Source organism: Eleginops maclovinus, chromosome 16 (assembly GCF_036324505.1).
Source record: "Eleginops maclovinus isolate JMC-PN-2008 ecotype Puerto Natales chromosome 16, JC_Emac_rtc_rv5, whole genome shotgun sequence".
NCBI classification, from domain to species: domain Eukaryota; kingdom Metazoa; phylum Chordata; class Actinopteri; order Perciformes; family Eleginopidae; genus Eleginops; species Eleginops maclovinus.
In genome coordinates this window covers 17,965,349-17,981,164 of record NC_086364.1, presented here as the reverse complement: position 1 = coordinate 17,981,164, position 15,816 = coordinate 17,965,349, and the positions used below count along the sequence as shown (strand labels likewise).

The window sequence follows — 15,816 nt, the reverse complement described above, 5'->3', positions numbered from 1 at the left end:
AAGCACTACTTCACTTACATGTGAGGGCATGCAATTATTTTTGTTTTCACAAGTGACTGTGACCTTAATATTTAAAACACTCAAACCTTAACGAAATAGTTAAGAAGCTGCCCAGCTCATGTAAGAAGGGGGATACTCAAACTTGAGACTGATAAAAAATATATATAGCATTTTTAAGTAAATAATACAGATTATAGATGGAAGAATAAAGGATTTTAGCACAGATCGAGATAAAAAGAAACCTCACAATAAGTTGTTTTTTTCTAAATAGAGCAATTATGATGTAAGAAAGTATGGAGTTGGACAATTTCATGTATAATTGTATTTATATCTATTTATCCTTTCTTTACGAGGGAAGTGCTTTTGATTTACTATGTTATTGTTTAAGATGGTTTGTTCATTATAGTTTATAAACCAAAAACTAAACTTCAGAGGTTTTTTGTGAAGTGCTAGAAAACCTCTGAAGTTTAGGGTTAGCGTGAGAAGTGAAGTGAAAGGTACTCCTGGAAAATGCAAGAGTTCAGAAACACTGCCTGCTGGTTTGATTTATTTTTAGAAACAACTAACCCTAACCCTTTTTAAATGATTCATTTTTGTGTCTCCAAAATTATGTTAATCCAAAAGATAACATTAGTTAGTTAGCATATTTGGATGGCTAGCCAGACAGACAGACAGACAGACAGACAGACAGACAGACAGACAGACAGACAGACAGACAGACAGACAGACAGACAGACAGACAGACAGACTGACTGACTGACTGACTGACTGACTGACTGACTGACTGACTGACTGACTGACTGACTGACTGATTGATTGATTGATTGATTCATGGCTGGTTAAAAGATAAAGGTAAGTCAATAAAAAGCAAACACAGAGAACGCGAAACAATCACAATATCGAGTCTGTACAGTATTTTAATGTTCCAAGGTAGGTTTCATATAGTAAAAATAAGACAATAAAGTTGTGTTATATACATAACTGTTTAACATACATTTTATTAGCAGGAGTCCCTTCATCCAAACAACAATACAAAATAACATTAAAATAACTTTCTTGTGTTCTATAAAAAAAATACACAGTTTAAAGACAACTAATTTACAAGTTTTAATTTGAAGTCAAACTTTGCAGCAACCTGAGGATTGCGAGCGACACCGTGTGCACGCGCAGTTCAGAATGTGCCGTGCACGCGCTCCCCGTCAAACGGGAGTCGAAAAAATGGTGGCCAGCGCTCGAGTACAGAAGCTGCTCCGACGATACAAACTAGCGATAGCCGCCGCGTTAACTATCCTCCTGGTCCAGGGGCTTGTGGTATGGAGTCTGAGAAGTCTGGAAGAGGGAGAGGCAGAGGTGAGCCACAGTCTCCCCGGTTATTTGTGACACGACAGAGATTTGGTCGGATTTGTAATTGTAGAGCTAGCCGTTAGCAGTTAGCGTAGCTTCCCTATGTGTTATGATACAGTAACGGTTAGCATATGCCAGCTAACTTAGCAGTTAGGGAACAGCGCCGCTCCGAAACATTTCAGTACAACTGGACCAGCTCTGTGTACTTGTCTTAATGGATTTATGTATATATGTCTATCTGTCTGTTTGTCAAGGAGTACCAGAGTAGTTCAGCAATGTTTCCCAGGTTACATGCTCATGTCTATGAAATTAACGGTATTGATAGCAGTGGTTGAAAGTAAATTACATGTCATTCAAGTATTACTTAAGTACTTTTTTGACATATCTTTACTTAACCTGAGTATTAACATTTCATGCTAATTTATGCTTCTACTCCACTACATTTCAGAGGCAAATATTGTACTTTTTACTCCACTCACAGTTACTTTGTACATATAAAAACAGATGATATGCTGATATTAGTATAAATGTTACTGTACTACTAATCTACACAGTATTTCAAGCATCTACATTTGGTCGACAGAAACTACAACACTCAAAGGCTGTTACTTACATGTATAAAAACAGGGTCATATAATAACCATAATAATAAAGACTATAATATTTGGACTTTTAATTTTTCCAACAATGACAAGTGTCTCTCAATTTGTTAAAGAAGCAGCAGTGATTCTCCACACAGGGGAATGCCTCTACATTTCATTTTGAGGTACTGTGATGATGGACTGCTAGACTAAATAGACAGACCATTCCTTTACATGGGAGTGAAAAGGAGGTCTATGAAGTGAGGCAACTTTTTGGGAGCATGTGATTCCATTATGATTCATTGATCACAAACAGTTCAACATGAGCTAACTTAAATGCGTCATATAGGTCTCCCAGGGTATTCAGCATCTGTTTTACTGTTTGTATTTATATCCACCAGAGGCCTTTCTCCCTCCCTATTTATCATTTACTAAGCTTTGAATCAATCCCAGACACCCAGGGTATGAGAATATCCAAGGAATAAATTCTACAGTCGAGCAAAGAGTTGCCTTTACTTCTTATCACTGAAAGAAATCATTAAACCTGTCTACTGTCAGGAGCTTATTTCTGGGTCTCCCTCACACACCTGGACTAACAACCCTGAGGCAGTACCTGTTCCCTTTCCCCCCTCTAAATGAAGTCAAATCAGTTCCCTAACAGATGTGTGACCCGTGGAAGAACTGTGCGGGTGCAGGAGTAATGTTTTGAGGCACTCTGATCCTGATAGAGTTGCAGGAATGCAAGCTGAAACCTGAGTTTGGAAGCATGCTGTCTCCCTATCATGATATGAAAAGCTGGGATTTGTATAATGTTCCTCCCAACGCATATATTGCAGATCTGTGCCTGGAGGGTAGAGAAGAAAGTAGATGTAAATGCGGTGGTTTCAGTGCAGGACGAAGTTTGACCCAGAGAGGGAAAAGAGGAATCAGTGGTTAAACCCTTAACATAAAGCTTGCTGTCAGTAAGTGACTGATCCAGACTACCTGAAGTTATCTGTTTCCGCTCGGACGCACTTTATCATATCATTGTGGTGAAACAGGAGGTTTACATGTCATTCAGCTTATTGGAGAGCAGTGTTTCTTATGATTCTCAATCCCCTGTTTGCATTATCAGCCTCTAGGCAGGTCATCAGGTGCACTCAGGCTCAAACATGCTTGAGTAGAGATAGAGAAATGTCTGTAGCTCACCTGTAAAGGTGCTGACATACACACTTTCAAATCCTTAACACATAGTATTTGCTATCCAACGCTCCAGGTCAAATGAAAAACCTGCAGATTGTTCATTTTATTATTATTCCAATTGAGTTTTTGTTTGAATAATTTTGTTTTAAATGGGTCTCATTCATTCCTTGTGGGCTCTGTGGCTCTGATGCTCAGTGCACATGTCAGCCTGTCATGCAGCTACGTTAGCAGACATCTATGCAAATGTCATCGCGTGCTGTGTTCGCAGGCTCACAGATGCAGGATCAAATTTCAGGCTTAAAGAATGCATATTAATCATCATCTCATCGCTCAGTGCATGTTCAGTCAGGGAGGCTTTCCAATGAGGGTAACATGAGTGAGACTCCCTGGATTCCTCCATGCTCTCTGGTCTCTGCGTTAACTTGCCTCTGCTCTAATCGGCGGCTCGCCTTGCACGTGTGAACACAGCCGCGTGCCTTAATATTTAAAGCCCTCGTTCAGAAGGGGGTGCAGATTGTGAGGACAGAAGAAGAAGACAGAAGAAGAAGAGACTGTCATCTTTGTGTCACCCTCGGCTTGCCTGTGCTGTCCTGCAGAGCTCAGCGCTCGCTGCTGCTTCCTGCTTCAGCAGATGGCGAGGCTGATATGGTTTCACTCCACTTTAATTGGAAAGTAAAGAGGCTGCCTGGCTTGCCTTTGAATCAATAGGTTTTTTTGACATGATGGCGTTAATTAAAAGCTGTGAAAACAAGTGATAAGGAAAATTGAAACATAAGCCCCCGCCACATGCAACGTTTTCTGTGCGAGAACATTTCGTGCAGCCCAAAAGTGTTTCGACAAAGTTCTCTTGATCATTTTAGCTAGCAAAAAGCATTGAAGAGGATTTCATTCATTGAAAAGGAAATGTGAAATAGTTTTTAGGACTCTGGTGTTGAGAAGAAAAGTGTTTATCATAATTGGTGGGTTTCTTTGACAGAAATCAGAATTGTCCAGCCTTTTTCAGGTCATGTTTAGTACATCACACAATAACCAGGTTCCTCAGGAGCCTCTGAACTCACTGAAAGAGGCTTGGAGATGGCTGGCATGTACCTGGACTCCACCATGCCTCTCACTGTGCTGGGTCTGAGAGTGCAGCAGACTGCGCTGTGTTGGTTGGCAGCTGGTTTATTGCCACTATATAATCTGGCTCCCTGTCCCACCATGCAGCACTGGTCCCTCTCCAGTTCCCGCTGTCTCCATGCCAGCGGCTGAGGCGGACTCGCCTGCGTTCGGCTATGTCGTCTGACAGAAGCAGAAAGCTCTCAGCCCACTCACTTTTTTTTTTTCCTTTTCTCCAAGTGCTCATTTTGAAAGGCCTTTTGTGTGATCCACTAATCTACTGTGCCAAAGCTGTGATGCTGTTTAGCTAGCAGATTTTCAAATGGCTTAAGCACTGCGGATTTTTTCTTCAAAATCCTGCCTTCAATTTCTGTAGGTGTGATGTGTGCTCCTCCAGTAGGACGGTGTCTCTGTACCTTCGCATTAACATTTTATGATACGCTTTTACATGGAAAATGTGGTATTCAAGAAACCCGGTTAATGAACGTCATTACAGTAGCTTAGTGTAAAGAAACCCTGACACTAAACTGAAACTTTTACAAAAGGTACATTTTTTTGCTTTCATTTATATTGACCTCATTATTCCAAAGGAACCACTTTATGACACATCCTAGCTTATTTCCACTGAACCATAACTATGACGAACACTTTCTTGACTTAGTCTGCTTTAAGGATGTTACAGCCAAAAAATCCAGTCATGGGACACCTGGAAACATTTCTTCAAAGCAGATCAAATGTAAGAGGATCATGTTGTGACATTGATGGAGTTTCTAAAGTTTCAGAGGAAAGTTCTGAGATTCAGATATCATACACAAATCATGAAGTCCTGATAACACGCTTTGATTTATCATCTTTAGAAATAGTTATAATACAGCCTGTGATCATCTCAATCATCTCTTTTTGCTTTCACAGAACAACATATATTCTGATTTCTTATAAACAGAAATAACCTGTTGACTTTAAAGAGCTCTGATGTAACGTATGTTACCAATTCATTAATAACTTGATTATAAAGAATATGGTTGTTCTACCGCAGAATAATTAGTTTAGCAAGTTTGTGGCAGAGAGCTGTATCTGTAGTCACCTCTCTGAAATCTTGAAGTGCCACAAACATACATATACATGCAAGTAAAACACAGAATCACCCAGTGGCTGTCGGATAAGGATTCCCTGTATACCCTCTTTAGTGTGTGTGGGTGTGGGTGTGGGTGTGGGTGTGTGTGTGTGTGTGTGTGAGAACACGTGACATATTTGTGCATTCTATCTGCCCTTTTTGCCAGAGGGAGCAAACAGAGGTTGGTCGAGGTCTCCACAGTGAATCACTGGGTCTCTTTTGCATCTTTGAGTTTTTGTGGCGATCCAGAACTGTGCTCTTTGCAGATTAGCTCCACAAAAAGGCTCAGCTAAAAATAACCCAGATCAGAGAAATGAAAAAACACAAGTAAACACATCCCCCACCTCAAGGGCTGTCTCAGCTGTTGTCTTAGGATCAGTTTACCTGAATTCCTCCCCGTGCATGGATGCTTCCTCCCAGTTTTTGTCCCAGATGTTATTAAAGCAATACTTCTGGATTTGATTGCATTTACATTTTTCTTCCTCTCTGACCTGCTTTCTTCAGAAAAAAACACGGCGGTCTAAACTGCCTGACCACAACAGCCAGGACCCCAAGAGAGACCCGGCTCTGTCGGAGAAGCAGAACTTGTTGTCGGGGAGGGACCGGGGCAGATGGAGCGGCCGGTCGGAGAGGATAGCGGGCACGGCAGCCAGCACGCTGCGGAGGGGAACCAATCGCAGAGGAGAAAAGCCCGGCGCCAGGCTGAAGGACCGGGGGATAATGGGACCTGGGTTGAAAGGCGCGGTCGTCCATGACCCGTCCAGCAGCCGCAACTTCAGCGAGACCCGAGGAGGCGCAGACGGGACGGCGAAGGTTCTTGCTGTCGCCGTACTCGGGGAGCCGGGCAGCGTGGACGGGGCGCATCAACCCGGGAGTGACTTTGTGCCTAAATGTGACATCGCAGGCAAGGACGCGCTGTCCGCCCTTCATCGCGCCGGGTCGCAGCAGTGCCGGCAGGAGATCGCCAACATCGTGTGTCAGCATCAGGCCGGGAATCTCATGCCAGACGCACTTCCTCAGTTCTGCCCTAATCTGGGTAAGAGCTTCTGTCATTTTTACACACTGACAGCTTTTCTATCAAAATACTTATCTTAAGCAGCCAAGAGACCATAACAAAACAATAGACACACACCTCTGTTTTGTTCATGTGTGTGAAACTTTGCCCAATGAAAAATGATAGAAGAAAAACAAAGCTCTACTTTTCACATATTTGCTTTTATTGAACCTTATCGATTGAACAGTGTTTCTCAGCGCCTAGCTAATAACACATCATTCTTTGGAGCGCTCCACTTCCCACAGAGTCAGTCCTTCATGTCTCCATCCTCTTTCCGCAGGTATATCAAATCAGGTGCAGGCCGCTGGCGAACTGGACAACAGCCTGCTCAAAGTGGAGAACCCGGTCAGAGTGGCGTTCGTTCTGATGGTCCACGGCCGCGCTGTACGGCAGCTCAAGCGCCTCATCAAAGCCATATACCACCAGGACCACTACTACTACATCCACGTAGACAAGGTAAGCCCTCACAGTGCCAGGACTACTAAACATTCTCCGTGAGATGTACGTGGCGTCACAATTGGTCAGATAAATTCTGCAAGGTAGAAATATTCAAACGGGTCCATTTTTTTCTCTTTTATGAGCCAAGGCTGTACCAAGTCATTTGAATCTTAATCAGTAACCTTGCCATTTGAGTTCTAAACCTGAGTTTGAATCCTGTGCAAACTCCTACAAAATCCTACTCAGATATTTGTAGCGCGGTTTGTAGTATTAGAGGATTTTGTTTTAATGTTATTACGTCATGGTTTATAACAGACATTCAAAGCTTCACTTTGAAAATAGAAATAGAGAAACTAAAATGTGCTACAGCCCCTCCTGAAAAATGTTTCTGATGATGCTAGCTGACAGTATTGTTAATTCATACACAGACTACACGCTGGAGAGTGTAATTGGGAACCCGCTTGCTTGGAGAAGACTAGACGGAGCTCACAAAAGCTTTTACCGGCTAGCTCTTCTTGCATTATGAAGGTTATATATATCCTGTGGGTCTCACAGTGTGGTAAAGGGGATTAGCCTGGATAGAGTCAAGTGTGGTTATTCTTAGAGGCTAGGTTTAGCGGAGGAAAAAGAAGTCTGATATCATGTGCAGCTAGTAGACAGAAGACTAATGCACAGTTGAGCGGTGATACCCAGGCTCAGACCTCAGGTGAGTTCAGCACAGAGAGCAGAGGCACCTGTCCACAGTGCACCTGTGCAGCCAGAAAGGTTGCTCATTCCCGGGGAGTTGCTCTGTTCCGCTGCCAAGAGAGCGAGAGGCTTACCAGAGGCAGTGATGAATAAGTACACAGCACAGAAACAGCCTCAGACAACCTCACCTCATTTCTCTCCGAGGGAAAGGCCAGTTTGAGAGACGAGGCTGTAAACAGGTCAGCATGTACCGGAGGCAGTGGACCACACAAACCTCCTTTTCCTTTTTTTGTCTACAAGTGAGGGCTGTGACTTTAGGACTGATCGCTCTGGTGTCTCCTTTATCAACACGCCCACAGATTATTGCAAGGACTCTCTGGCTTAATTTAAGACTGGTCAGCAAACGTCTCTCTTCATTTACCTCAGGTCGTGACACGCTGTTGGTGCTGCACTAAACAAAACCATCTGACTTCACATAGCTGAACAAAGTTTAAGTTTCCCTTTAACTGCTCATTTATCACTTCAGTGACTTTTTAAGTCATGCTCATTTGGAAAAGAGGCTGCTTGTTAATTACTTTGTAATGAATCAAAGTTCGATCTAAAGGGAAATTAAAAAAAGGTATTTCCACCCCGTCTAATCCTCTAATCCAAACCTACGCAATCTTCAGGAGAAAAACCTATAATTTATTGTATTATTGATTATTCTCGAAGATTATTAGCAGATGATCGACATTGAATATAATTGTTAGTTGCAACCCTTATTGGTTTGGTATAAAAAATGGCAAAAATTGTACAAAGTTAGGGGCTTGGTCCCCATGTGGAGGACCCGGGTTCGAATCCTTCTCCCCCTGGTTTTAAAAGCTATTGCTCAAAGTTAGTTTCTAAAAGTCCAGCAAAATGTTTTTAAATGTGTCGTCGATCCAAAACACAAACATATTCAGTTTGATTTCATATTAAACCGAGAAAAGCTGGACTTCTTATATTTCAATTTGGTGAAAACGGCATTTGTAAATATTGATTGAAATTATGAATCAATTATCAAAACGTTTTTGATTCATTTTTCTGTTGATAAACTTCAAACTCCATGAAGCTCGACTTCACTCAATTCTGCCCTATTTTCCTCTTTTTATCTCTTCTTTAAGCCCACTTCTGTGTTGCCGATGATACTTTCAGAAGAAAATATGATTAAAGCAAAACTAACCTATTCAAATGTGCTCCATCCATCGTCATGGCGTCCCTGTTCTTCTCCACAGATCAAAGTCTCTTAACTCTCACCCTTCTGCTTTGACTCTCTCCAGCGGTCGGGCTACATGCATCGGGAGGTGCTGCAGATCGCCCAGCAGTACCCCAACATCCGCGCCACGCCCTGGCGCATGGTCACCATCTGGGGGGGTGCCAGCCTCCTGAAGGCCTACCTCCGCAGCATGCAGGACCTGCTCAACATGCTGGACTGGAAGTGGGATTTCTTCATCAATCTCAGCGCTACAGACTTCCCCACCAGGTCAGCCGAGCAGCAGCGCCGAGTTAGTGTGGAGAGGGAGTCACAGTGTGGAGAGAAGAGTTTCCAGAGGCACAGAAGATGATTGCTAGTGTTTGACCACGTGTGAATTATGTCCTTAGAGTCCACAACCATGTTACGTAACTTCCTTACTCCACTGCAGAACCCCCACTCTGCATGGCTTCATACTTTCAGAGTTTAACCTCACTGTGGTTAACGACGGCCCAACAGTTCGTCCAGTGCAAATACTGGTTTTGTTATTCCTGTCTTGACCATTTTTCCAGTTTGTGTTCAGTGAATTTCAGGGTTGTCTTTTTTCACGGTGCCTTAAATCGTTCAATACTGCATGGAGATTTGGTTCCTTCGCAGGCTGACTGTAAAATGAGCAGCTGCCATGGCATATGCCAGATAAAAAGAATGGTCTGGTAGCAGCATTAAATGGATTGTTTTTTATTCTCTGAATCACAGAGCTGGCATTAAATGCTCTTCTTTGTTGCTGGGTTTCTGGGGCTGCTTTGATTGGTTGGATGCACACAGACAATGCTCTGTCAACCACGTCCTGTCCACAGTGGCTAATTTCATTTTCTACAAAATGTTACGGTTCTTGTCCAAAACTATTCTGTTAATCAAGAATGTTTATTTATATAGAGTATATATGACCATAAAGATATGTTAATTAGTTTATTTTTGTATCATTAAACCCAGATGAACCCCATAAAAGCACCATTTAAGTGCCAGTTCAATTGGCAATAGTAGTAGTACGACTCAAATCCGAGCAATACCTAACCCTAAATGTATTTTCAGACCTAATTTTATAGAAAACATCTCATAATCTGTCCACCTTTTTGACCTAACTTCTCTTTTCTTCATCCTCACTGCTCACCCTCCTGCAGGACGAATGATGAACTGGTGGCGTTCCTCTCGCAACAACGAGACAAGAACTTCCTCAAGTCCCACGGGAGGGAAAACGCTCGGTGAGTTTGACACAGAGACACAGACCAGCGAAAACACACATCAGGTTTTTTATCTTAATTGGATGTGACGCCACTCTGCAATAAAGGAAAAGCTTTGATTTATTGTCCGAAATGCGAAGTCCCTCAGAGGCTTGGGGGGAGCAATTAAACTTAATGATATCGAACAAGTGGCAAAAAGCAGCACGAAGTGATTCTTCAGCCGGTATTTATTACAGCGGGGATAGAAATGGTTCTACTGGTCGTTCACTTTGATGAATGCTGCAGAAAGTCCCCCCCCCCCCCCCCGTGTCCCTCCGACGCATCAACTCAAACTGTGCTCCTGTCTTTCAGGTTTATTAAGAAGCAGGGCCTCGACCGCCTCTTCCACGAGTGTGACAACCACATGTGGCGTCTCGGCGAGCGCAGCATCCCAGAAGGCCTGGAGGTCTCCGGCGGCTCTGATTGGTTCGCGCTCACCCGCCGCTTCGTGGAGTACGCCATCAACTCCCAGGATGCCCTCGTCTCGGGGCTCAAGCAGTTCTATACCTACGCTCTGCTTCCTGCAGAGGTAAGTCGGCCTCAGGTTGGGTGTTTATCTCCCGAGGGTCTGATACACACGTCTGTCTCGCGCTCGTCCTCCCCCGTCAATTCAGCAGAGGAGATAATGTAATACTTTAAGCTCTCGGAGACAGGTTCATTTGAGTTTATCAGACTGTCTCAGAGGACTCCTCAGAGGAGCGGCGGTTCGCTCTTTGTTGTTCGGGTTAGAGAGGCGTGACCGTTTTCAATTTAGAGTCAGTGGACACAAAGTGTTTGTCTCACAGTTTGTTGCACAATGATTTATTTACTCCCTCTTTTTCTTCTCCTCAGTCCTTCTTCCACACTGTGCTCGGGAACAGTCACATGTGCGACACCCTGGTGGACAACAACCTGCGCGTCACCAACTGGAACCGCAAGCTGGGCTGCAAATGTCAGTACAAACACATCGTGGACTGGTGCGGCTGCTCCCCCAACGACTTCAAACCTCAAGACCTCATCCGGATCCAGGTGAGAGGGACAGCTGCAGAACACCTCATCTATTTCTGTCTCAGCCTGTAGCGTCCCAGTCTCTCGTGTATTTAACGGCCCCACTCTGATGTTCATCATTGGCCTCTACCAATTATTAGTATAATAATAAAATAATAATAATATACATTTGATTTAGAGGCGCCTTTCTAAGCACCCAAGGACCCCTTAAAATTCATCAAATATTCTACACATAACAGAATATTTTCTAACTATAATTCATTTCTAACTATTCAACAGTTATAGTTTTGAGGATTTAATTCTAAATCAATATTTGAATGCAGCTTCTTAAGTTTTTTGCATCTTTTTTCATCTTTCTCAGCCCGGTATTTTTGCTCAGTTGCAGATAAATATTTGGCTATCCTAATATAATTACTGTTATGTGATTTTTGTGGAATTATCTTCCAGTGGTGGCTCCCTATTAGTGGGTACAGGCAGGCATGTGACAAAGCAGCTCTCCCATTCAGTTATTAATAGGTTTCAGAAACATTGTGTTGATAGTCTTCCAACATTGCTTTCCCTCAATCTCTGAAAAACAGAAAAACAAAGTTTAAGAGTTCTTTTGTTAAATAATGTTGATATAGTTATAACTCATTTAAATAGATTGAGTTTTTAAAATTAGATTTTTCAAAGCTCAATCCAAACTCCTCAAGAGAAGCTTTGAATGTAAGTGTTGACATTTCTGTTATTCTTTGTTTTGTCCACAGCAACTGACCCGACCAACGTTCTTCGCCCGCAAGTTCGAGTCCTCCGTGAACCAGGAGGCCATAGACATCCTGGACACTCACCTGTACGGCCAGTACGCTCCGGGCACCACAGCGTTAAAGGCATACTGGGAGAGTCTGTTCGAGCACGAGGACGGCCTGGCCTCGCTCAGCGACGCAGCACTCACCGCTCACACAGCTTTCTTTCGACTCGGCCTGAAGAACCTGCTGAGCCCTCAGAGCAACGTGGAGGCCTGCAGGTCCGTCAGCACTGCACTGAACTTTTTCTCATATGAACATGCACCCCAAAGTGCTTCATTTGCAAGACCAAAAGGAAAACATCTCAAAATAAAAGGAAGTTAAAAGAAATCATGCTAAAACAAATGTTAAAGATTAACAACTAAGACTATAACATTACTCTCAATTAAAAGCCACATTAACAAATACATCTTCAACTTATATATATAATATAATAATATTTTAAGGATCATTAGACTAAAGACTCAGAGAGCAACCCCTAGTTTTTGAGGCATTTAGCACAGAATGCACTTTTTTGGGACACTTTTCAAGAAACATAGAACGTGATGATCATTAAAGACTTTATAAACAAGTAAAATAACTATAAAACATATTGGGGGGGTCAATAGAGATATAACAGTTTTCTGTCTTGACCAAATCAATAATGTGATTTATTTTCCTCTCTGCAGGTTTCAACCAGTCGGCTACCCTCTATCAATACACGTGTACTTTTATGACGACCGTTTCCAAGGATACCTGATTCGTCAGGAGGTCCAGGCTGCGGGATCAAAGGTCAGGGAGACGCTGGAGATGTGGGCAGTGCCTCAAGCAACGCTCGTCCTCCAGTCAAACCTGAAGGAGTTTGAAAGGCTGAAGAATCTGGAGGTCGGTGTTATTCTCGGCTTAAAAAAAGATGACAGATCTTCATTTAGTATTAAAGGTTATGTCTTTTGAAATCAAGGGAGAGGAAAGAAAAGAAAAGTGCTCAACAGGGAGATCTGCCAGATATGAAAGAAAGCAGGTGCTTCTCAGGGCCTGGTCTGACCAAAACTGGACTTTGAAGCTTAATTAAAATATGTTAATATCAGAACATGTTCTCTCTTCTCGTCCTCAGAAAAATATGAAAGTCAAAGACGTAGGAGACATTGTGTTGTGTCACATGACCTGTTGTTATCTGAGGACTTCTTCACAGATACGTTTCCTCCTTCCTCCCTGCAGATCGGCACAGAGTGGGATCCTAAAGAGAGAATCTTTCGGAACTTTGGCGGCATCATTGGCCCTCTGAGTGAGCCGCTGGCTGTGCAGAAGTGGGCGCGCGGCCCCAACCTCACGGCCACCATCGTGTGGATCGACCCGGCTCTGGTGGTGGCAGCTTCCTATGACATTACGGTGGATGTGGATGCAGAATACACGCAGTACAAACCCCCGCTGCAGCGCCCCCTGCGGCCCGGGACATGGATGGTTCGCGTGTTGAAACAGTGGGAGCTCGTGGCCGAGGTTAGCTTCCTCGTCATGCCGCTAACCTTCAAAGACAAGGAGCCGCTGCGCAAAGGTGAGTCGTTGAGTCGACATTAAGTCAATGTAAAGGATTAAAGCTGCTGCCACTATTTTAGATGTGTCTTTATATTGAACACCTCCTATTAAAGACCCTAACAAACAATGCGTTCGCCTCTGAAACGTGCAGACACCAACGCACTGCATCTGTGGCCCTCAGCCTCAAGCCCACTTTTACAATTTGTAACAAAATGTGTCACATACACATCATTTTAAAATCAGCTGGACACGTTGGTCTTTCCCTGTTATAAAAAAACATTCTGGGTTTTATAAAGTCGATTAAAAGAGAATTAATTTTGATGAAGTTTTTCACGTATCGTAACCAAAAATAGAGGACCACTCTCATGATTTTGTGAAGTTAACTCACAACTTCCTGCAATGTCGGGCTTTTTAGCGGCTACCCTGCGAGTTTCAGCTCTTAACACAACACTGCAGCATGTAAGAGAGAGCTGTGAGACCTGGGGACATCATATCAAAGTTTCTGTATAGGCTTTAGAACCATTAGACCCCCAAATTTAGTTTGAAATATCAACTTTTAAACTATATTTGACCTTTTTTAATTTCTCCTTGTCTGCCAATCCTTCTCAGAAGAGGACAGCTGGCTCCACGCAGGGCCTCCAGGCGACCTGTACCTGGAGCAGAGCTTCCAGCAGTTGAGCTCCGTGCTGAAGCTGCCCCCCCGACAGGCGGCGACGCACGAGGCACAGCGTAAAGCCCAGCTGACGGGGCGGCCCCTTGAAGAATGGGTGGACAGCAGCATTAAAAACTTCTGGGTAACGGGCGGTCTCTGCGCCCCACAGACTTCCTCCTGCCCCGCGGTGGGACTTTGCTCCAAGACCTCGTGGAGCTCTCTGTCTCCGGACCCCAAGTCTGACCTGTGCCCGGTGAAGAGTGACGGGCGGATCAGGTAGCGCCGAGATGAGAGGCCGTAGACTGAAACACAGGGAGACAGAGCATCTGTGAGAGTCGTCTCGGAGGCACATACACACCCAGACGACTTCCTGCGCTGAGGACGCTCCGTGACGTGGCGATAGGAAAGACACGGCGGGGAAATTTGCACATAGACGTTCACAAGACGTTTGCTGAATGGTTACACGTTATATTTCAATGGCACACGGTTCGTCAGTCAGGGTCGGAGAGGAACCTCTGGGCATGTTTAATCGGGAATCCTCTTCGTTTGAAAGAGGGAGGAAACCGCTGAGTCAATCTGATGCTGATTCTGAAGCATCACTGTGAGCAGGAGGCAGAGGAAGTGCACTTTACTGTAGGACTGTAATGTTACACAGAGGTCACCAGGTTAACGCGAGTCAGATAAGGTCCCATCACTTTTATTTACAGGAGATACCTCCCCCCCACCTTGCACAGACACATCACTTAATAACCTGAATAAGGAAAAGATAAGGAAAGAGCTAGTAGTGGGATCTTAGTTCTGATTAATGTGACATATCATTTTTTAACGTGTTATTTTTTTATGTATGTTCTCGGTAAAGTGTTAAGTTGTCCTTTATGCCCATTCTTGCTAGAAAAATCCACTCTATTTTGTTTGTTTTAATTAAAGGAAGTGTCCAACAGCTGCATCAGTTTGGCCGCAGAGAGCCAGGTACAAAACAATCCGCACTCAAAACACGAACTACAGATCTACATCGGCTAACTCACCTATCGGCTCTTTTTTATGTTGAGATTTTATGTTAATTGCGGAGTTTCAAGTTTATTATTTACATTTTTGGTATCATTTTTGTCTCCAGGTTTCTTTTAAACTAAATCCTACTTAGCAAGGTGAAGAAAAATGTATTCAAGTGTTATTTAATCGTCTTGTTTGCCGTGTTATCCAGAGTCAAATGAGGAGATTGGTACTACTTCCTGTCGGGTAAAGCATTAGTACGAGCCTGGCTTCAAAAGGTCGAACGTTTCTTTTAAATTATATACTTTTTAAATTACAAACGTGGATAGACACATTTTGTTTGACCTCCTGTGTTATATGCGGTGTTTATCACGTCTTGATTTGGTTCGCAAGTTGGTGTTATTTCAATTCCTAAGGTGCATTTCAGTTCAACTCCACAAACCAAAACTGTCGTCCATGTTTAAGCATGATCAAGAGAATCTAAGCTGCCTTCAGTTTGTGGGAAGATGGATTGTTTACCATGGGATAGAAGCTTTGAGAAATGTGCAATGACTGCCTTTTCAGAGGATAGTGAGCCCCCTGTGTGTCTGCATTTTTACTCCATTTTAAATGTTCTTAAATAATAGTTGGCCACCATTCAAGTTTTCAAGTGACCTTGTTTACCTTGCACAGTACCGTTGCTTCAGTGAAGCCTCAGATTTATGGGTATTAGAGGGCATATGTTATTTTTCTATACGGTTTGAGAGGAGAGTGTGTGTTGTCCGTTCATCTCCAGTGCTCTGTTAAACTATTAAAAACTGCTGTCTAATAATGTGGTACTGACAGTCCCAGATCTTCAGTGTCGTTGGAGCAGACTTTGTGTTTTATTTTGGAGGATACAGGTCTCTGGTGTGCTGCTGGTGAGT

The 15,816-nt window shown here is 43.3% G+C and overlaps 1 protein-coding gene across 1 annotated transcript; it reads left to right on the top strand.

Moving 5' to 3' along the window:
• Positions 1–1,194: 1,194 nt before the first annotated feature.
• On the top strand, positions 1,195–15,744 carry xylt2 (xylosyltransferase II). Its single transcript, XM_063904876.1, has 11 exons — positions 1,195–1,350; positions 5,824–6,355; positions 6,654–6,829; positions 8,797–8,999; positions 9,890–9,970; positions 10,301–10,517; positions 10,820–10,996; positions 11,722–11,978; positions 12,426–12,621; positions 12,955–13,288; positions 13,879–15,744. Exons 1-11 carry the CDS (start codon positions 1,219–1,221, stop codon positions 14,199–14,201), a joined length of 2,628 nt encoding a protein of 875 aa, XP_063760946.1. The 5' UTR covers positions 1,195–1,218; the 3' UTR covers positions 14,202–15,744.
• Positions 15,745–15,816: the final 72 nt, after the last annotated feature.

Excerpts from the sequence above, each read along its gene's own strand:
- xylt2 (XM_063904876.1), top strand. The coding sequence starts at position 1,219 with ATGGTGGCCAGCGCTCGAGTACAGAAGCTGCTCCGACGATACAAACTA. Across the intron at positions 9,971-10,300 it reads CACGGGAGGGAAAACGCTCG|GTTTATTAAGAAGCAGGGCC; the intron begins GTGAGTTTGACA and ends CCTGTCTTTCAG. Across the intron at positions 13,289-13,878 it reads CAAGGAGCCGCTGCGCAAAG|AAGAGGACAGCTGGCTCCAC; the intron begins GTGAGTCGTTGA and ends AATCCTTCTCAG.